The sequence below is a fragment of the Pan troglodytes genome, chromosome 16, assembly GCF_028858775.2.
Source record: "Pan troglodytes isolate AG18354 chromosome 16, NHGRI_mPanTro3-v2.0_pri, whole genome shotgun sequence".
Taxonomy (NCBI): Eukaryota; Metazoa; Chordata; class Mammalia; order Primates; family Hominidae; genus Pan; species Pan troglodytes.
In genome coordinates this window covers 67,257,015-67,279,567 of record NC_072414.2, presented here as the reverse complement: position 1 = coordinate 67,279,567, position 22,553 = coordinate 67,257,015, and the positions used below count along the sequence as shown (strand labels likewise).

The 22,553-nt window shown below is 49.8% G+C and overlaps 2 protein-coding genes across 10 annotated transcripts; one reads left to right on the top strand and one right to left on the bottom strand.

Annotated features, from left to right (window-relative positions):
* Positions 1-3,428: 3,428 nt before the first annotated feature.
* COMMD4 (COMM domain containing 4) lies at positions 3,429-7,823 on the bottom strand. 9 transcript variants are annotated; one of them, XM_016927230.3, is made up of 8 exons: positions 7,618-7,823; positions 5,560-5,631; positions 5,274-5,339; positions 5,009-5,048; positions 4,590-4,709; positions 4,358-4,438; positions 3,824-4,000; positions 3,429-3,737 (listed from the first exon to the last, which is right to left on the bottom strand). In XM_016927230.3, the coding sequence occupies exons 1-8, from the start codon at positions 7,618-7,620 to the stop codon at positions 3,697-3,699; spliced, it is 600 nt and encodes a 199-aa protein (XP_016782719.1). In that variant the 5' UTR covers positions 7,621-7,823; the 3' UTR covers positions 3,429-3,696. The 9 variants fall into 9 exon arrangements, with proteins under 9 accessions (XP_016782719.1, XP_063650303.1, XP_024205062.1 ...); XM_063794233.1 differs by having other exon boundaries at positions 6,624-7,634; XM_024349294.3 differs by having other exon boundaries at positions 7,575-7,630.
* A 13,098-nt stretch (positions 7,824-20,921) lies between these two features.
* Positions 20,922-21,703, top strand: LOC100608360 (acidic leucine-rich nuclear phosphoprotein 32 family member B-like). The gene has a single exon (XM_054666846.2). It carries the CDS (start codon positions 21,098-21,100, stop codon positions 21,686-21,688), a length of 591 nt encoding a protein of 196 aa, XP_054522821.1. The 5' UTR covers positions 20,922-21,097; the 3' UTR covers positions 21,689-21,703.
* The last annotated feature ends 850 nt before the right edge of the window (positions 21,704-22,553 follow it).

The window sequence follows — 22,553 nt, the reverse complement described above, 5'->3', positions numbered from 1 at the left end:
CCTTGGCCTCCCAGAGTATTGGGATTACAGGCGTGAGCCACCGTGTCCAGCCTCAAAGTGATTTTCTAATTGTCATTCTTAATATATTTGATAGAATCCATCTGTCAAGTATAGCTTTACCTCATTGACCAGGGCTATTTGGTTATCCTGACTAAAAAGACAGGATAACCTCTTTTTTATTTTTTTTGAGACAGGATCTCACTCTGTCACTCAAGGCTGGAGTGCAGTGGTATGATCATGGTTCACTGCAACCTCGAACTCCTGGGCTCAGGTGATCCTCCAACGTCAGCCTCCTGAGTAGCTGGGACAATGGTGCATACCACCACACCTAATTTTTGTATTTTTTTGTAGAGATGGGGTTTTGCCATGTTGCCAAGGATAGTCTCCTTGTGATTTTTTTATCACTTTGTTTATTCCCAGTTTTCATTTTTGTTTCTTCTTGCCCAACTGTGGCTGGTGGAACATTTTTTAGAATACCAGTTTGACTTATCTATAGTTTTATTTTTAATTGACAAATAATAATAATTGTATGAATTTATGGAGTACAGTGTGATGTTTTGTTACATGTATATATTGTGGAATGATCAAATCGGCTGGGCACGGTGGCTCATGCCTGTAATCCCAGCACGGTGGGAGGCCGAGGCAGACGGATCACCTGAGGTCAGAAGTTTAAAACCAGCCTGGCCAACATAGTGAAACCCAGTCTCTACAAAAAATACAAAAAATTAGCCAGGGGTGGTGGTGCATGCCTGTAGTCCCAGCTACTACAGAGGCTGAGGCAGGAGAATCACTTGAACTCGGGAGGTGGAGGTTGCAGTGAGCCAAGATCACGCCACTGCACTCCAGCCTAGGCAACAGAGTGAGACTCCATCTCAAGAAAACAAAAAACACAAAAAAAGATCAAATCAGGCTAATTAGGATATCCATTACCTCAAATATTTATTTCTTTGTGATGAGAACATTTAAAACCCTCTTTTAGCTATTTTGAAGTATACATCATTATTAACTGGTCACCACGCTGTGCAATAAATCACCAGAATGTACTCCTCCTAACTGGAACTTTGTACCTTTTGACCGGTGTCTCCCCTTTTCCCCACAACCCACCCTCTCTCTCCTCCAGCCTCTGCTAACCACCATTCTACTGTCGACTTCTATGAATTTAACTTTTTTTTTTGAGACAGGGTCTGTCACCCAGGCTGGAGTGCAGGGGCACTATCATGGTTCACTGCAGCCTTGACCACCCTGGCTCAAGCAATCCTCCCACCTCAACCTCCCAAGTGCTGGAACTACAGGCATGTGCCACTGCACCCGGCTAATTTTTTTACTTTTTGTAGAGACAGGTTTGCCATGTTGCCCAGCCTGGTCTCGAACTCCTGGGCTTAAGCGATCCTCCCACCTTGGCTTCCCAAAGTGCTGGGATTACAGGCGTGAGCCACTGCCCCAGGCCTTTTTTTCAACTCCAGGCATAAGTGAGGTGACAAGGTATTTGTCTCTCTGTGCCTGGCTTATTTCACTTAGCATCATGTCGTCTAGGTTCATCCAAGTCACAAATGACAGAACCTTCTGCTTTTTAAGGGCTGAAAAATATTCCAATGTGTGTATATATACATTTTTTTTTTTTTTTTTTTTTTTGAGACAGGGTCTCAGCTCTGTTACCCAGGCTGGAGTGCAGAGGTATGATCACAGCTCACTGCAGCCTCAAACCCCTGGGCTCAAGCGATTGATCCTCCTGCCTCAGCCTTCTGAGTAGCTGAGACTATAAGCACGCACCACCATGATCGGCTAATTTTTTATTTTTTTGGAGAAACTGAGTCTCCCTGTGTTGCTCAGGCCAGTTGCAAGGTCTAAAGCAATCGTCCCACCTCCCAAAGTGCTGGGATTACAGGCATGGGCCACTGCACCTGGCCTTTGGTGATTATTTTTTTGAATACTTTTTCCATTCCACTCTCTTCCTCCTTACCTTCTGAGACTCTAATCATGAATGTTAGCACTTTTGTATAGTTCTACAGATCTGTGATGATCAGTTTTGTGTAACCTGACTGGGCCATGGGGTCCAGATTCCAGGAATTTCTCTCTGTGGAGCCTCAGGTCCTGAGGATCCCAGCCAGGCTAGGGTGCCTTCTCTCCATCGCTCGGAGTCTTTTTGTTTGTTTTATATGTAACATCCAGGGTTGTTAACTGTACTTAGTGGGAGGAATAGGGAAAACACCTACTTCATTTTTTCAGAAGCAGAAGTCAGGAGTGGAGTCAGTATCTCTTTTGATGTTCAAATTGTCCCATCTTTGGCCAGTGGAACAAGCCATTATTCTTTGATAGGTTCCTTACACCAAAAGATACTCCAGGCGAGTCCTCCTTGTACCCTCCATGTGCCAACCCTGGCATCAGCCTTTTCTACAAGGAGCCCTGGCTGGTCTGGGCCAGTCCTGGAAGCCCATCTGCCTTAGTCTTCTCGAGCTGCTATAACAATGCCACAGACTAGTGGCTTACACCATAGAGATTTCTTTCTCACAGTTCTGGAGGCTGGGAAGTTCAAGATCAAGGTGCCAGCAGACGCAGTTCCTGTTGACAGCCCTCTTTCTGGCCTTGTAGACAGCCACCTCGTGTGTGCACATGGCCCTCATCTGGTGCGCATGTGTGGACAGAGGCTTCAGCATATGAATTCTGGAGGAACATGAACATTCAGTCCGTAACACCGTTCCTCTTGCCAATGACTGGTTCAGGCATGGTCACTTCTCTCTTCCTAAAGATGATGGCAGTGGCTGGGCGCAGTGGCTTACGCCTGTAATCCCAGCACTTTGGGAGGGCAAGGTGGGTGGATCACCTGAGGTCAGGAGTTCGAGACCAGCCTGACCAACATGGAGAAACCTCATCTCTACTGAAAAAAAAAAAAATACAAAATTAGCCGGGAGTAGTGGGGCATGCCTGTAATCCCACCTACTCGGGCAGCTGAGGCAGAAGAATTGCTTGAACCCAGGAGGCAGAGGTTGTGGTGAGCCAAGATCACGCCACTGTACCATCTCAAAATAAATAAATAACATGATGGCAGTGAAACCCGGGCAAGAGGAGCGAAACTCCGTCTCTAAATAAATAAATAAATAAATAGAAGATGGCAGTGAAACAAGGGCAATCTCCTTTCTGTACAAGGGGCATTTGGCTTTGGGGCCACCAACGTGCTGCTAGCCTGAGGACATGGCCAGGGGGCAAAGGCAGCAGAGCCAAAAGCATCCCAGATCTGGGAGCTAGAACCCTGATTTTCTTCTCACCAGACAAGCAGATGCATTTTGGTCCTCAGTTGGCCTTACCTATGACCTCCCTCAATCAGCAATTGAGAAAAGAAAATGAGTGATGCACCAAGGAGGCCTGTAGGTCACTTGTGTTTCTCTCACAAAAACCCTTGATCTGAACCCAAACAGAACCCCCTGCACACATTCCGTTATACTTCTGTTTATTTTTCCTGCTTATGAAAACAGCCAACAATTGCCTTTCAAGGGAAGGGAAGGTAATGCTGGGAAAGGTCCTCAGGAGCCCTGAGCCAAGTTCTCAAGAGAGAAGTGAGGCAGCTGGGGATCTGGGAGGCCAGAGTCCGGGCCAGGGCCTCAGCATCCTAGAACCAGGGCTGCCTCCCGAAGAGCAGTTCAGAGGGCGTGACTCCATATGGGCAGGGCGGCTCCACACAGGCCTGGAACACCCTTCTCCTCAGCCCAGGGAGCTCATCAGGGTCTGGGCCTGCTTCAGTTCTGCAGAGGGAAGAGGTGGGCAGGTGGGAGGCAGTCAGGCGGATCTGGGAGAGCCTCTTACCCGTCAAGGAATAGCTGAGCCTCACCTGCCAGGAGGATCTGGAACTTGTCTGCTGAGAGGGACATGGCAACAGGCTGGGCTGGGGTCCCTGGGGCAGCTGCCACCTCCAGCCGCAGGTGCACCATGGGCTCTTCCACGGATTGCAGCAGGCTGGAGCTCAGGGTGTAGTCCACCCGCCAGCCCACACCTGCCAACCTATTCACTGTGAGATGGGGTGGGTGGCTCTCAGGATCAAAGCAGGCAAGCCAAGTAGACCTCAGCCGACACCCTGGCTCAGCTCTCAACCATTCAAGGCTATGTGGCCTCTAAGAAGCTCCCATCCTGCTGACCCAGGCTCAGAACAGGGCAGGTGCCCGATAATCAGTTCGCATCACCCACAGCAGACCTCAGTGACAAGAAACCTTGGGGGGAGTCAGGAGACCCAGGGCCAGGTCCCAGCTCTACGGCTGCTAGTAACCATGTGACCGTGGTTAAGTCGTCTCCCTGGACTCTCCATGCACTTTGCGTGCTGCGTGCACCTTCTAGAATGAGCCCGGACCCTGGCTGGCCTCATACTTACTGCGTAGGCTGCAGACCCGCAAGTGCTTCTGCAAGGGGCTTTGCTTCTCCTCATAACAGCGGCACAGGCTGGCCGCGTGCTCTGGGGGTAGAATGGAGAAGCTCTGGAGGTAGCAGGTGGGGGCTGGGCTTGGGCTCCTGGCCCAAACAGGGCAGGGTACACCTCAGGGCCTGTCCCCTCTCTAGCAGCCCTTGGCCGACAGGCTGCCCAGCTGCCAACCCACAACCCGTACCTTTGGGCAGCCCCAGCTGCTGCAGTTCACTGGACAAGGATTCGCCATCGACACTGTGCTTGGCCGCACTGGAGAGGATGAAACTCAGCACTGCCACTGTGGCCTTCACATCGCCTGACTCTGAGGGACCCGTGGGTGGGGCAGGGGGTGTCACTGTGGGTCCAGCCACCTCCCTGTTGCCCTATTAACTTTAGCTCAAAGCCCCCAGGCCTCCTGGAGCCACAGGCACTGCTACTGCTCCACCAGGAGCTGACAGAGGACAGGAAGGTGGGACTGTCGGTCTTTCTTTCCCTCATGCTCCTCCACTAGGGAAGGTAAGTTAAGGATGCTGCTGGGAGGGGTGGGGGGCCACTCTGTACCAGGCACCAGGCCAAGTTCCCAGGGTTGCCTGGGGCTTATAGACTCAGCGGGATACTCACCAAACTTGGCGTCAGCCGTGAGCTTCAGGATCTTCTCATACTATGGGGAAAGGAGACCTTCAGGGGGTGCCAGGCCCTTGCTCACCAGCCCCTCACCCCCAGCCTGGATCCTGCGATAAGGAACAGACAGGCTGGAAAGAAGGAAGGGAGGTGCCCAGAGAGGTTGAGAGGCTGGCTCACCCGTCTCCCCGGGCCTAGTGCAGAGTTTCAGGGCAGTGGTGGTCATAAGGTCATGGGACAATGGGGTGCTGGATCTTGTACTCACATCAATCCCCTGTCCCAGCAGCTCCTTTAGTACCTGGCTGCAGAGCAGCCGCAACTTCACAGAGGACTGGAAGGGAAGTCCTTACATCAGCCAGGCTGGCAAACCTCACCCCTCCTTCCTGGGGACAGGCTCAGAGCAGGCCAGCCACTGATCAAGGTCACAAAGCATGGCAGCACAGGCTGAGAGCACTGAGGCCCTAGCCCCAGAGAAACCTCACCATCCTCTACAGCCACAATCCCCAGCCCAACACCCCTCCTCCACCCAGTGTAGACCCTGTGCACTTAACCATCTTGGCCAGCGTGCTGATTTCTGCCAGGACCCAGTCGGGACAGTCCAGATCACCACAGAACCGGAACCTCTGCAAGGAAGGGAGGCAGGTAATCAGGCTGGAGGGAGGCCTGAGGTGTGGCCAGGATCCGTGTGTCTCCCACACTGCTGCCCAGCAGGGACCCCTGGTCCCCGACATAGATGGATACCCTCTGGCCTCTTGTTCTCCCCTATCACCAGGCTGTTGAGTAAACTCTCTCCCTGACCCACCCTGCCACCAAACCCTGCTCTGAGGTCTACTCCAGGCATTCATCTGCTCGGCAAACATCAATTGAGCACCTTCTCTATGCTAGCTCCCACTCTAAGTGCTGGGGGTACAGCATGGGATAAAACAAAGTCCGGTGCTTCACAGAGACGAGTGATCTCTCTCCCCTCTTCCCCATACCCACACAAGTCCAGCCACTCCGGCTTCCCTGCTGCTGCTGGGGCACACCAGCCTTGCTCCCGCCTCCATGCCTGCTGCACTCTCTGTGTGGCTTGCTATCCTTTTTTTTTTTTTTGAGACAGTTTCACTCTTGTTCCCCAGGCTGGAGTGCAATGGCGCGACCTCGGCTCATTGCAACCTCCGCTTCCCAGGTTCAAGTGATTCTCCTGCCTCAGCCTCCCAAGTAGCTGGGATAACAGGCATGTGCCACCACACTCGGCTAATTTTGTATTTTTAGTAGAGACAGCGTTTCACTATGTTAGCCAGGCTGGTCTTGAACTCCCGACCTCAAGTGATCCGTCCTCCTCAGCCTCCCAAAGTGCTGGGATTACAGGCGTGAGCCACGGTGCCTGGCCAGTGGCTTGCTATCCTTTAAGTGACACATCAGACCAGCCCTTCTTTTTTTAAAAAATAAAAAAATAAGACAGAGTCTCCCTCTGTTGCCCAGGCTGGAGTGCCATGGTCATGCTGGTCTCGAACTCCTGACCTCAGGTGATCCACCCTCTTCACTCTCCCAAAGTGCTAGGATTACAGGCATGAGCCACCGCACCCAGCCAGAACAGCCCTTCTTGATTATACTTCTTAAAATAGCCCCTCACACAAGGAAATTATGGAGGCCGGTGGATACGTTCATTATCTTGATTGTGGTGATCCAAGAGCCAGGAAGATTTGTTCTCTACTTGTCCAGCCTCATCTTTCCCTAACCTGCAGATGATACTCTCCCAGCTATGGGAAATGCATCCATTCCTGGGGAGCCATACTCTCTCTAACCTGAAGTCTCTGCACATGCTGTTCTCTGTCTGAAGACACACGTCTCCCACCCTTGCCTCCCTACCCCTGGTACACAAACTGTACTTCAGCCAGCCAGCTCCTGCCATCCATCCGCCTTTAAGTTTGATGGCATCCTTAGGAAGCCCCCTTAGCACTACACACAAGGCGCGGTTAGGTCTCTGCCCCTGGAGCCTTAGCTATGACTCCAATTCAAGCCTCCGATTTCCCCTTCCCTTGGCAGCTCAAGTCCTCCCAGTGCCCAGCACACTTCATGGTATAGACTAGGCGCTTAGAACGTACGGATGGATGGATTGGATGGATGGATGGATAAGTCTCAACCCCAAAACTACTACTTTCTGGCTCTGGAAAGAGCGGAGGGGCTTCCTAACAGTGTGCAAGAGTGAGCCTGATTCTAAGCACCTTCTTGTACAAGCCCCACGGCAGGGCTGGGGAAGGGGGTATCCTTGGGAGGTCCTCTTGGGGATGGGGAAGACCTGAAAGGACTCCCAGCTCCAGACAAGCCCTAGTTCCTGCCCCGGGAGGCAGGGGCCCTTCCTTCCGCCAGGGAAGCACCGGGACTCTAAGCCGGCCGGCCTGCTCTGTCTTACCCGCCCCGTACCCCCGCCCCCGTCTCGGGAGCGGGAGAGTGGTGGACTTTTCCCTACCAGACTCACAGCCCTCACGCCCGCACACACTGTGTTTGCGGAGAGGCCAGTACAACCTCCCCCAGTTTCCGGAGCCACTTGGCGCCCCCTTATTCCCGCTCCAGCAGCCCATGCCTCGCTTCGCCCCTGGTGCCTCGCTTCGCCCCTGGTGCCTCACCATCGCGTCAAGAAGCCAGGGCCCGGGAATTTCTTTTTCCGGTCCCGCAGGGTCAGCTGAGTCGACGATCACGTGACTTGGACTAACTGCCTCTGGGAGGGCGGGGCCTGCTCGAGTGAGGCCGGGAGCGGACCGCAGCCCGCTGGAGGTGCAGGGGGCGAAATGCTGGCGTCTCCTCCTCCGTCTCCCAGAATCCTTCCCTGGAAAAAACTGGCGCCAACCGCCAGTTTAACTGAGGACCGAATTAAGACATTAGGAAAGACAGTGGAAGTTATTTCATTTGTTTAACTTAAGGGGGTAGGATCCCGGGAGCCAGGGTGTTTCAGGTCATTGACACGTTTTCCACTGTTAAGCGAATAGCATTATACACAGCTGCGGGCTGTGGCAAAAGACATTTTAAAAACTATTGAAGTCTACTACACATACAGAAAATTGTACCTATTATAAAGCTTAATAAGTTTTCATCAACTGTGCACCTCACATAACCAGCACCCAGGTAAGGAAATAAACCAGATAACTTCTTCAAGTGCATGGGTATTTTATTTCATTTTGATGAATCATCTAGGTGCCTAGCAAAAAGGGCTGTCATAATTACTTGCTCAGGAAAACTCCCTACAGCTTCAACATCAATAGATGCTTATCTTAATTTTTGCCAGTCTGATGGGGAAGAAAAATCGGTTGCTTAGGTTGCAGTGGTAGTCTGATTACTGGTAGCTCTGAGCTAATGGGTAGTCTAGAACAACTAAGTTTCCGACATTGACTTGAAGAGGCAAAAACAAAAAGACAAAACAACAACAAAAATACATTTGAGAATAGACTAATAACCAGAGACAAAATTGAATACAGTCGTCCTTTGGTAACCTCAGGATGTTGGTTCCAGGACCCCAGAGATACCAAAATTCACAGATACTCAAGTCCCTGATATAATATGGCATAGTATTTGCAAATAACCTGTGCACATCCTTCCGTATACTTTAAATCATCTCTAGATTACTATAATACCTAATACAACGTAAATGCTTTGTAAATAGCTGTTATAAAGTTTTTTAATTTTTATTTTTGAGACGGAGTCTTGCTCTGTTGCCCAGGCTGGAGTGCAGTGGCGCGATCTCCACTCGCTGCCAGCTCCGCCTTCCGGGTTCACGCCATTCTCCTGCCTCAGCCTCCCGAGTAGCTGGGACTACAGGCGCCCGCCACTGCACCCGGCCTGTGTTTTTTTATTGTTTTACTTTTTCCAAATATTTTCGATGCACAGTTGGTTAAATCCAAGGATCCAGAACCCCAGGATACAGAGGGCTGACCGTAGTTTGAGCTCTCTCCTCAATTCCATGCCTATCCCATGCAACAGGTGCAGCTGGTTTTATTGTTGCAGGTTTTCAGGTTTTTAAAAGACAGAGCCCATGACAATTAAACTGCACTATAAAATAGAAATGTAAAGTGTCCCAATTCATGGTAAAATTGAGCTCATTTCTGAAGAGTTCTTTTACAAATCATAACCACTAGCCTGTTGAAAACAACAGTACGTTAAGTTACTAGACTATCCTAAACCATGTCAAAAAAATTTTTTAAGAATGTTAAGACCTTTAATCATAGCACTTTGGTAGGCCAAGGCCGGTGGATCGCTTGAGCCCAGGAGTTCTAGACCAGCTTGCGCAACATAGGGAGACCCCAGTCTCTACAAAAAATTACCCGCTTGTCCTGGTGCACACGTGTTGTCCCAGCTACCTAAGAGGCTGAGGTCAGAGGATCTCTTGAGCCTGGGAGGTGGAGGCTGCAGTGAACCATGATGGCACCACTGTACTCCATCCATCCTGAGCAACAGAAGGAGACCATCTCAAAAAAATAAAATAAAATATAAATAAATAAATAAATAAATAAAGGCTGGGCACGGTGGCTCATGCCTGTAATCCTAGCACTTTGGGAGGCCGAGGCAGGCAGATCACCTGAGGTCAGGAGTTCGAGAGCGGTGGCCTGGCTAACATGGCAAAACCTGTCTCTACTGAAAAAAAACAAAAAAAATTAGCAGGGTGTGGTAGTGGGTGCCTGTAATCCCAGCCAGTCGGGAGGCTGAGGCATGAGAATCGCTTGAACGTGGGAGGTGGAGGCTGCAGTGAGCCGAGATTGCACCGCTGCATTTCAGTCAGCTTGGGCAACAGTGTGAGACTCTGTCTCAAAAAAAAAAAAAAAAAAAAAAGATGATTTGACTATTTAGAGCCGTGGTTCTCACACATTAGAGTGCATCATCATCACCTGCAGGGCTCGTGAAACCGGCTGCTGGGCCCCACACCAGAGTTTCTAACTCAATAGGACTGAGGTGGGGCCTGAGCATTGCGTGTCTATATTCCCAGGTGACATTTGAGACCATGCTTTGAAAACCACTAGTGTAGGGAAATATACTACAGAATATGTTATGAATATTCTTGAGAATATGTATATATGTTAACTTACAGGTTTCTGTCCAGTGGAAAAGATAACACCCAAAGATGGCAGTTTTATTTCCCGATATGATTTTCTTTTTTTTTTTGAAATGGAGTCTCACTCTGTCACCCAGGCTGGAGTGCAGTGGCGCCATCTTGGCTCACTGCAACCTCCACCTCCTGGGTTCACGCCATTCTCCTGCCTTAGCCTCCCGAGCAGCTGGGACCACAGGCGCCCGCCACCACGCCGGGCTAATTTTTTTATATTTTTAGAGAGACGGGGTTTCACCGTGTTGGCCAGGATGGTCTCAATCTCCTGACCTCGTGATCCGCCCGCCTCGGCCTCCCAAAGTGCTGGGATTACAGGCGTGAGCCACTGCGCTCGGCCCCCCTTTTTTTTTTGAGACGGAATCTCGTTCTGCCGCCCAGGCTGGAGTGCAGTGGCACAATCTCAGCTCACTACAACCTCCGCCTCCAGGGTTCAAGCGATTCTCTTGCCTCAGCCTCCTGAGTAGCTGGGACTACAGGTGACCACCACTGCACCTGGCTAATTTTGTATTTTTAGTAGAGACAGGGTTTCAACATGTTGGCCAGGCTGGTCTTGAACTCCTGACCTCAGGTCATCCGCCTGCCTTGACCTCCCAAAGTGCTGGGATTACAGGTGTGAGCCACCATGCCTGACCTCCCTATAGGATATTAACAAGTTTTGTCTCTATCTCAGAATACATTTCGGAATGCCCTTCCTGGAGCATTACAGACACTGTCTCTCAAAAAGCTCCTTGAACTTGCTTCACCATGTTGCTAACTCCCTTGTGAATTAAAGAAAATATCTTATACATATTCCTTCATTATTTGTATGAAAGTCATGCTTTTAACATTGTAAAAGTTATTCTTCAGGCTGGGTGCGGTGGCTCATGCCTGTAATCTCAGCACTTTGGAAGGCCAAAGTGGCGGGATCACGTGAGGCCAGAAGTTTGACACCAGCCTGGCCAACATGGTGAAACTCCGTCTCTACTAAAAAAAAAAATCAAAATTAGCTAGGGGGTGGCACACACCTGTAGTTCCAGCTACTTAGGAAGCTGAGGCACAAGAATTGCTTGAACCTAGGAGATGGAGGTTGCAGTTAGCTGAGGTCGTGCCACTGCACTCCAGCCAGAGCCAGACCGAGACTCTATCTCAAAGAAAAAAAAAGAAAGAAAATTATACTTCGATACAGTATGCTAATATAAAGGATATAATATGGTTTGGCTCTGTGTCCCCATCCAGATCTCACCTTGAATTGCAATAATCCCCACGTGTCAAGGGTGGGACCAGGTGGAGATAATTGAATCATGGGGGTGGTTTCTCCCATGCTGTTCTCGTGATAGTGAGTTCTCACGAGATCTGATGGTTTTATTACGGGCTTTCCCCTTTGCTCGGCTCTCCTTCTCTCGCCTGCTGCCCTGTGAAGAGGTGTCTTCTGCCATAATTATAAGTTTCCTGAGGCCTCCCCAGCCATGCAGAACTGTGAGTCAACTTAAACCTCTTTTCTTTATAAATTACCCTGTCTTGGGTATTTCTTCATAGCAGAGTGAGAATGGACTAATACAGTGTACTAATAACAGCCCAGACAGTAGTATACAGGTACTACTATACTTTTTGATGCTAGAGGTATTCCCATTAAGGTCAGGAGCAGTATGTGCTATCATTACCATGATCTAACATTGTTCCAGAGGGTTTTAGGTCAGCAGTTCTCAACTGGAGGTGATTTTGCCTCCCTGGGGATATTTGACAATATCTGAAATCATTTTGGCTGTCACACTGAGGAGTGCTACTGGCATGTAGCAGGCGGAGGCTGGGGATGCTGCTAAACATCCTGCGAGGTGCAAACAGCTCCAGAACAGAGAATTATCCAGCCCTAAACATCAATAGTGCTGCTGTGGAGAAACCCTAGTCTAGACAAATAAAACATGGGAAATCCATTAACATAAATGTGGGAAAATAATAAACTAGTATTTTCCAATGACAGTCTAGCTAGGAGGTCCAAAAGAAGCACCTGAAGGACAGTTAGATTTTGCAGGGGCTGCATAGTGGCTCATGCCTGTAACCGCAGTGCATTGTGAGGTCGCACTGGGAATATCTCTTGAGGCCAGGCATTCAAGACCAGCCTGGGCAACATAGTGAGACCGCATCTCTACTAAAAATTAAAACATCAGCCAGATATGGTGCTGCGCTCTGATAGTCCCAGCTGCTGAAGTGGGAGTATCGCTTGAGCCCAGGAGTTGGAGGCTATGGTGAGCTATGATCATGGCACTGCACTTGGAAAAGATATTTTTTGAGACAGGGTCTTTCTCTGTTGTATCCTGGGTCTTGCTATGTTGCCTGGGCTGGTCCTGAACTCCTGGCCTCAAGCAGACTTCCTGCCTCAGCCTCCAAAAGTGTTGAGATTACAGGCATGAGCCACTGCCCCTGGCCTTACAAAATAAAAAAATAAGCTGCAGGATGTTATGTGGCCCGTTGAAAGATGTTGGAAAACAGTTGTGCATGTGACCCCGCTGTAACCAGTTATAAAAGTATCAGGATTAAGAAATGTACTGCGTCTGGCTTTCCCAAGTTTGAGTTCCCGCTGAAAGAATGAGATAGACCTTTTCTTCCTCCCCTCCTCACCTCCCTGCAAGAACCTGGACTGTGCATTTTGATGGGCAGGCTCTTACCTCTGACAGGCCACAGGGGGCCTGCAGAGCCTTTCTGTGTGTGTTTTCTGGGCACTTGGATAAAGACCCCATGTCCAGGCCTTTGTTTAGGATATTTGGCCCATGGAGGAATGAGGGTGGACTCACCTGGGAGGGATAGAGGCTTCGACTGGAAGGAGGAGTGACCTGAACTCCAGGTTCTGGGCCTACACTTTGTTCCCATGCAGCACCCTGTTAGTGGTGACTGGGGCCTGGAAGTCAGGGGCCTTGGTGGCCAAGCATTGGCTGGACAGGAGGAGCTAAGGGAGGTGAGGGGCATCTCTCCAGCACCGCCCCCCACCCCGTCCCCAAATCAATGCCGTCTGTCGACTCAGACACAGCCGCGGCCAGCAGCAGTGCGGGTCAGGAAGGGCGAATGCAGTCAGCACGGATCTGCTCCATAGTCTCCACCTCACTTCATCTCGGGTTGTGGGGAGTGAGTCCCCGCAGCACTGATATGATATCCTGTCAACTGAGAACATTCAGCTTGATTTAGAAAGATAAGGTGGGACATCTCTTGGGCATGGCGTGTGGAGCAGTGCCATCCCTCTGTGGCAGCGAGCCAAGCAATAAACCAGAATGTGCAAAACCTGCGTCCCAGAATCACCGTTCCTGGAGGGAAAGCCTATATTGTCAAGATGCCCACAACTAAATTAACCCAAACATTCCATCCAGCCTTGAAAAACCAGTAGAACTTTGACGTTAATATACTAACCCTCAAGTCTATACAGAAATGTGTAAGAATAGCCACATACTGTAATGTGTGGTCATTGAGAGAGAGGAGGCCGTCAGAACAAATGGAACCAAGTCCAGAAACATGTCTGTCTAGGCGCAAGATTCCAGCATGTGTGTCAGCCAGGGAAGCAGACCAGGAGGAGATATTTATTAAGATTTAAAACCAAGCTGCATACCTCAGGCCTATAATTCCAGCACTTTGTGAGGCTGAGGTGGGAGGATCGCTTGAGCCCAGGAGTCTGAGGCTGCAGTAAGCTATGATCTTGCCACTGCATTCCAGCCTAGATGACAGAGCAAGACCCTGTCTCAGAAAAAAAAAAAAAAAAAAGTGCTGAGATGCGCTCTTACATGAAGCCACCTTGGGCACAGTTTCCAAGACTGGTGAAGCCTCACTCAGGACCAGGTGGCCCAGCCCTAGCTAAGTTTCCACTGCCTGAGTAGGACAGTGTCCTGTAGGTGGCCATAGTGTCCTCAGTCCAGTCTCTGTTGGGCCTCAGATCCCCCAATCATGCCCCTTCTGCCCAAGCTCTGCCTCATTATGGCTTCCACTGACCGCAGCCTCTTCCACCTTTCCAAAGGGACCCCTACTCATGCTCTCCAGCCCACAGGAGCACCTGCTTCTCCAGGAAGCCCACCCTGCTGGCTCTGGGCTCTATGTAGGAGAGCTGGGAAGGCTGGATCCCACCACTGAGTTCAGTCTCGGGGGTCTCCACCCATGCTAGGCTTCCACTGATGGGACATAAGTGGCCAGGGGGGGTTCTTTACATCCACACAAGAGCCCCATGGTGACCAGGAGTAGGGTTCTGAGAGGTTAAATGACTTGCCCAGGGCCCCAGAGCTGGCTAGAATTCCTGCACTGCCACATCCAAGGCCTCATTTGGGCCTCCCACCTGGGGGCCCGGACACCCCTCTGCATCTACCAGGCTGGGAAACACATGTCTGCTGCAGCTTCCTCCCAGTGACTTACAGCAGCTGCAGATTTCTGGGGGGCCTTCTACTGGGCCTACCGCAGCAGGGAGCCGAGAACGCTTACAGAGCCCTGTGTTCTCTCTCTGCCCCCTTCGGCTCCAAACTCATACTAGCTGGTCTGATGTAAGACAGGCCTTGGTGAAGGAGTTGGGGCTCTGGTCAGTAGCCCAGGCCTTCAGGAATCAGGTGATGTTGATCTGGAGAGAAGGTGCCTACTGGGGGGAGCAAGCATGGCCCAGGGCCCTGGCCCCCTGCAGGGGCAGCCCCCTCTTCCTTCCCAGGATCCCCTGAGAATCCGAAGGCATCCAGGGTAAAGTGCAGTGTTCAGCTGTGTCCTGGGGTCCAGGAAAGCCAAGGAGAACTTGCTCCACCTGCTGTCCACCAGGCACCCCAGCAGAGAACAGCCTCAGCCCACCCCAGCCCAACACCAGATCCCAGGGATGGATCCACCTGTAAGAGGGCAGCATGAGACTGCCCCCATTGTCCCCAGAGAGTCCCCTCAGTCATGGGCTCTGACCAGGGTGCAGGTGGGTCCAGCAGGCTGGCCCAGCGTGGGTGTGGCTGCCCATTGGTCCTCTGAAGAGCCTCAGGGGCTTGTGGCAGCTGGTGTATGTCTGGGCTTGGAAGCAGAGGATGTCCCCCAGCCAGAAGGCAGGGGACACTTGTTTTGCATTCGAGTCCTCTGCAAGGACAGGGACCCCAGGCTCTGGGAACCCCAGCTCTGCCCACCCCTACCCACAGCCTAGCACCATTTGGCCCAGGCAAGTTGCCCCGGCTCCCACAGAGGGAGCCACCCTTCCTACCTCCTGATGTTTGCCCACCCCAGTCAAGTTCCATTCTGGAAAAATCCTCCACGTCCTTGGGAAGGCACCTCCTCCTTGACTCCTTTTCAGAGCTATCGTTCCCACTTCCAATTTCTACCTATCATTCGATGCAGAGACCAGCTTCTTCCCTGGGCCAGAGCTGCTCTGGAGGCAGGGAGGTCATGGCCAGGCTGTAGGGTGTAACAGAGCACCGGGTATAGACCAGGCTCTGCAGGCACACCTGGGCAGAGATGTCAGAGGCCCACAGGTGAATGTCCCTCCTTCCGGCCCCACCCACCTCACAGGCAGAAAGAGGGAGGCTTCACAAGGAGGTTGAGGTAAACAGGAGAGCCCGGGTCACCTCTGTCTCATCTCCTGCCCTCCTGGGACAAAGCCAGAGGTTGGAGCTGGGAGGTGTTGAGGGCCCTGGCCCAGCCCTGGTTTCACTGATAAGGCTTAGGGAGGGGCTGGGTCAGCCCAAGTCACTGAGTCCATAAGGGAGGGTTCTGACCATAACCCAGGACCCTAGAGCTAGCTGAGGCCGCATCCCTTTCCCACCTAGACCAAGGTAGGGGCATGAACTGGCTTCTGGCTTCTAAGGCTGAGGCCCAGCACACCTCTCCCTCCCCTTGCCTGTAGCTGTCATCACACATCAAAAGTGAGTTTTTCCCCAAGGGGCTGGAGGTGCAGCTCCTTGGGCTGGACCAGGTGGCCAATCCAAACAAATCCCTGTGTGTCCCCACCAGCCAGGAATTCTCACACCGCACAGCAGCTGGGGGCACTAGGATACCCTGGGGGATTCCAGGGATGAGCCCTCCCTGAGGCTCCCACAGCAGCAGTGCTGCCCCCAGACCCACCAAAGTGCCATGTCCATGCAGCCTTCGAAAACCTGGCCCCTCACACACACCTGCCCCACTCCTCACACCTGGCTTTCCTGTGAAAAGTGGAACTGGTTCCACCTGGGCCAGCTGGAGAAGGGCCTCTGGAAATCACCATTTTGGGGATTCATTCCAATCATCCATTCATTTATTCACCAAATACCCACTGTCCACCTTTCTGTACCAGGCCAGGGGTGATAGTCAAGTGGAACACATGTCCCAAGGAGCTTTCCTCTCTTTAGAGACAGGCGGACTCTCAGACCATGAGGTGCCCTCTGGTCTAGGGGGTGCCCAGGGCTGGATGCAGGCAAGGGCCTTGCCCACAGGAGGTGCTGGTGGGTACAGATGTGGAGGCCACCATGGGGTGAGGGTATCCAGACAGAGGACCTAGCATGTGCCCAGGCCCAGGGTGTGACCTGGGGCAGGTACGGGGCTGCTCTATCTGGAAGGCTTCCTGACTCTGCCAACAATAGGCCGTGGCTGGATCAGGCTTCATGTTAATTTTTAATATTATATTTAATACATTTTGATTATGTAACTAAACATGATTATTGTGATAAAAATTAAGAAATACAGAGAAGCTAAAAACACAAAAAACCAGCAAACCACTTCTCTCCCTAAATAACTGCTTCAACAGTATTTTCGGACTTCTTTTCCCATGTATCTGCAGCTATAAACATAAGCTGCACAAGACAGTATCCTTCCCCATATTCTGTTTTGAGGCTGGATTTTTCACTCAGCAGTGAATAGAGGCAGGCTTTAAACAGGCCAGGCACAGTGAGGGCCCTGGGAAAGGAGACTGACCATGTTGCTGGGTGACCTTGGGCAAGTCTCGCTCTCCTCAGAGCCTGGATTTTCTCAGTCCAGTGAAGGGCAGGAAGGGCTGTAGTAGGACTACATCAGCGCTTCCCAAACTCAGAACCGCCACGTGGAGCTGTGTGAGCTGTCACTGCACAACCCCAGGGGCAGGAGCATTCTTGTCACGGCCTCTGTGAGTGGGGCTCCTGCCCGAAAGTGTGCTGTGCCAACCTGGGGCCCACAAGAGGATTTTAGGCGATATGCGGATGCATTTATTTTTACTATTACCTTCTATTTGTAGTAAGTGAGACCGATTCTCACCGGGAGGGCTTGTTAAATCACAGATCACTGAACCCACGCCTCAGAGGTTCTGATTCAGGAGGTCTGGGATGGTGCCTGAGAATCTGCATTTCTAACATTATCAGGTGATGGTGATGCTGATGCTGCTGGCTCAGGGACCACACTCTGAGAATCACTAATCACAAATTTCCTTTAATTAATTAATTTATTTAAGGCAGAATTTTGCTCTGTCACCCAGGCTGGAGTATAATGGTGCAATCATGGCTCACTGCAGCCTCGACCTCCTATGCTCAAGCAATCCTCCTGCCTCACTTCTTGAGTAGCTGAAACCATAGGCGCACGCCACCACGCTGGATACTTTTTATTTTTTGTAAAGATGGAGCTTCACCATGTTGCTCAGGCTTGTCTCGAACTCCTGGGCTCAAGCAATTCACCCGCCTGGGCCTCCCAAAGCAAAAGTTTCCTTTTTAAATACATTTATTTAGGTTTTAAAAATTAATTGACTTAAAGCACAGGAATAGATCTTCAACACTAACCACTGGGGAAATGCAAATTAAAACCACAGTAAGATATCACTACAGATCTATTAGAACAGCTCAAATCAAACATAGTGATAATATCAAATATCGGCGAGGATGCAGACAAAACTAACTCTCTCATACATCTCTGGCGGGAATATAAAATGGTACAGACACTCTAGAAAATAGTTTGGCAGCTTCTTTAATTAAACATATACCTCAATATATGACCTAGCAATTGCTTCTGGGCATTTGTACCAGAAAATAAAACTGATGTCTGCACAAAAACTCATACATGATTGTTCATGGCAGATTTATTTGTAATAGTCCCAAACTGGAAACAACCAAATACTCCCCAATAGGTGAATGGTTAAGCAAACTGCTACATCTATTCTATGAAATGCTATTCAACAATAAAAGGGGGCCAGGCACAATGGCTCACTCCTCTAAACTCAGCACTTTGGGAGGCCGAGGCAGGTGGATTGCCTAAGGTCAGGAGTTCAAGACCAAACTGGCCAACATGGTGTAACCCTGTCTCTACTAAAAATACAAAAAAAAATTAGCTGGATGTGGTGGCAGGCACCTGTAATCCCAGCTGCTCAGGAAGCTGGGGCAGGAGAATTGCTAGAACTCGGGAGGCAGAGGTTGCAGTGAGCCAAGATCGCACCATTGTACTGGGTAACAAGAGCAAAACTTCATCTCAAAAAAAAAAAAAAAAAGCCAGGCATGGTGGTGGGTGCCTATAATCCCAGCTACTCAGGAGGCTCAGGCAGGAGAATTGCTTGAACCCAGGAGGCGGAGGTTGCAGTGAGCTGAGATCACGCCACCACATTCCAACCTGGGTGACAGAGTGAGACTCCATCTCAAACAGAAAAAAACATAAAGGAACATGCACAACTTGGATGGATCTTAAAGGGCATTTGCTGAGTAGAAAAAAAAAAGCCAGTCTCAAAAGGCCACATACTGTGTGATTCCATTTATATAATGTTCTTTTTTTCTTTGTTTGGTTTTGTTTTATTTTGTTTTTGAGATGAAGTCTCACTCTATGGCCCAGACTGGAGTGCAGTGGCACGATCTGGGCTCACTGCAGCCTCCGCCTCCCAGGTTCAAGCAATTCTCATGCCTCAGCCTCCCAAGTAGCTGGAAGTACAGGCACTCACCATCATGCCTGGCTAATTTTTGTATTTTTAGTAGAGACAGTGTTTTGCCATGTTAGCCAGACTGGTCTCAAACTCCAGGCCTCAGTGGTTCCACCGGCCTCGGCCTCCCGAAGCACTGGGATTATAGGTGTGAGCCACCGTGCCAGGCCTTCATTCATTCATTCATTGAGAGAGTCTCGCCCTGTTTCTCAGGCTGGACTTCAGTGGCAGGATCACTGTAGCCTCTACCTCCCAGGTTCAAGCGATTCTCCTGCCTCAGCCTCCCACATAGCTGGAACTACAAGCTGGTGCCACCATGCCTAGCTAATTTTTGCATTTTATAATATTCTTGAAGTGACAAGATTATAAAGACAGAAAGCAGATTAGTGGTTGCCAGGAGTAGGAATAGTGGAGGGGAAGAGCCAGGAATGAGTGCAGAGGAATAGCAGGAGGGGGATTTTCATGGTGATGGAATGTAGAGAAAAGAGAGATCAGACTGTTATTGTGTCTATGTAGAAAAGGAAGATATAAGAAACTCCATTTTGACCTGTACCCTGAACAATTGCTTTGCCCTGAGATACTGTTAATCTGTAACTTTGCCCCAACCTTGAGCTCACAAAAACATATGTTGTATGGAATCAAGGTTTAAGGGATCTAGGGCTGTGCAGGGTGTGCCTTGTTAACAAAATGTTTATAAGCAGTATGCTTGGTAAAAGTCATCGCCATTCTCTAGTCTTGATAAACCGGGGGCACAATGCACTGCCGAAAGCCTCAGGGACCTCTGCCCTGGAAAGCCGAGTATCGTCCAAGGTTTCTCCCCATGTGATAGCCTGAAATGTGGCCTTGTGGGATGGGAAAGAGCTGACTGTCCCCCAGCCTGACACCCGTGAAGGATCGGCGCTGAGGAGGATTAGTAAAAGAGGAAGGCCTCTGTCTCCTGCTGCCCCCGGGAATGGAATGTTTTGGTATAAAACCCAATTGTAGATTTGTTCAATTCTGAGATAGAAGAAAAACCGCCCTGTGATGGGAGGCGAGACATGTTGGTAGCAATGCTTCTTTGTTATTCTTTACTCCACTGAGATGTTTGGGTGGAGAGACGCATAAATCTGGCCAACGTGCACATCCAGGCATAGTGTCTTCCCTTGAACTTATTTGTGACACAGATTCCTTTGCTCACATGTTTTCTTGCTGACCTCCCCACTGTCACCCTGCTCCCCTACTGCATTCCTCTTGCTGAGATAGTGAAAATAGTAATCAATAAATACTGAGGGAACTCAGAGACCGGTGCCGGTGCAGGTCCTCGGTATGCTGAGTGCGGGTCTCCTGGGCCCACTGTTCTTTCCCTATACTTTGTCTCTGTGTCTTATTTCTTTTCTCAGTCTCTCATCCCATCTGATGAGATATACCCACAGGTGTGAAGGGGCAGGCCACCCCTTCAGTGGAACAGTTCTGTATCTTGATTGTAGCGGTGGTTAAAGGAGTCTACATATATGATAAAATGGTATAGACCTAGACACATGACATTGTTAGATATTGTCCTACATTTATACAAAATAGAACCTTTGGAGGAAACTGAGTGAAGAGTACATGAAACCTCTCTGTACCATCTTTGAAATTTCCTCTGAATCTATGTTTCCAAATAACAGGTTTAAATTTTTAAAGTTGCTTTAGACAAAAATATTAAATAAAAGGCCGGGCACGGTGGCTCACGCCTGTAATCCCAGCACTTTGGAAGGCTGAGGTGGGCGGATCACGTGGTCAGGAGATCGAGACCATCCTGGCTAACACTGTGAAACCCCATCTCTACTAAAAGTACAAAAATTAGCCGGGCGTGGTGGCCGGCGCCTGTAGTCCCAGCTACTGGGGAGGCTGAGGCAGGAGAATGGCGTCAACCCGGGAGGCGGAGCTTGCAGTGAGCCGAGATTGCGCCCCTGCACTCCAGCCTGGGCGACAGAGCAAGACTCGTCTCAAAAAAATAAATAAATAAATAAAAATAAAAAAATAAAAATAATGTCCTCTACGCTCCTTTGAGTAACTTGGCTCCGGGGGCTCCGCTCGCCTGCCCCCACGCTGCCCGCCACCCAGGACCGCGCCGCCGGCCTCTGCCGCGAGCAAACCCTTCTGACGGCCCTCGCTGTGCAGGCCAGGACGCCTCTCCCCCATCCGCCCCCGCTGCGGAAAGTTAAGTTTGAAGAGGGGGGAAGAGGGGAACATGGACATGAAGAGGAGGATCCACCTGGAGCTGAGGAACTGGACCCCGTCAGCTGTTCGAGAACTTGTCTTGGACAATTGCAAATCAAATGATGGAAAAATTGAGGGCTTAACAGCTGAATTTGTGAACTTAGAGTTCCTTAGTTTAATAAATGTAGGCTTGATCTCAGTTTCAAATCTTCCCAAGCTGCCTAAATTGAAAAAGCTTGAACTCAGTGAAAATAGAATCTTTGGAGGTCTGGATATGTTAGCTGAAAAGCTTCCAAATCTCACACGTCCAAACTTAAGTGGAAATAAACTGAAAGATATCAGCACCTTGGAACCTTTGAAAAAGTTAGAATGTCTGAAAAGCCTGGACCTCTTTAACTGTGAGGTTACTAACATGAATGACTACCGAGAGAGAGTGTCTTCAAGCTCCTGCCCCAGCTTACCTACATGGATGGCTATGACCAAGAGGACCAGGAGGAACCTGACTCAGATGCTGAGGTGGATGGTGTGGATGAAGAGTAGGAGGGCGAAGAAGAAGACGAGGAAGACGAGGAGGATGAAGATGGTGAAGAAGAGGAGTTTGATGAAGAAGATGAAAATGTAGAAGGAGATGACGAAGACGAAGTCAGTGAGGAGGAAGAAGAATTTGGACTTGAAGAAGATGAAGATGAGGATGAGGATGAAGAGGAGGAAGAAGGCAGGAAAGGTAAAAAGAGGAAGAGAGAAACGGATGATGAAGGAGAAGATGATTAAGACCCCAGATGACCTGCAGAAACAGAACTGTTCAGTATCGGTTGGACTGCTCATGGATTTGGTAGCTGTTTAAAAAAAAAAAAAAGGTAGCTGATGCAAACCCCAGGACACCCACCCACCCAAAGAGCCAAAGAATAGTTCCTGTGACATTCCGTCTTCCTCCATGTAGTCCCTCTTGGTAATCTACCAATCTACCATCGAGCTTAGGGACTTCACCCCAACAAAATTGTAAGTGTTGTTAGGTTTTTGTGTGAGAATCTTGCTGTAGCGTAGATAGCTGTGATTGGTGAGTCGACCATCTGTGGCTACCAGTTACACCGGGATTGTAACAGCATTTTTACTTTCTGTACAACAAAAATCTTTGTAAATAAAATCTTAACATTAAAATAACAATAATAATAATGTTGATTGTATGCAGGTCTGGCAAACCTTTGACACACTGAATGACTGGCATCTCTAATCCATCCAATTCACAATTGCCCCTGGCCAGGCCCTGTCCTAGGCTAGGTCACCTGCTGGAAGATAAGACTGTAGATTCTCTCCTGCTTGGCTTTGGGGTAGAGATGCCAGATAAGATATAGAACATCCAGTTGAATTTAGATTTCTGATAAAAAATAAACTATTTTTAGTAAGTATGTACCATGCATATTTAGGACATACTTATACTAAAACTTATTTCTCTAAATTTTTTTCCACCATCTTCACAGGTGTTGATA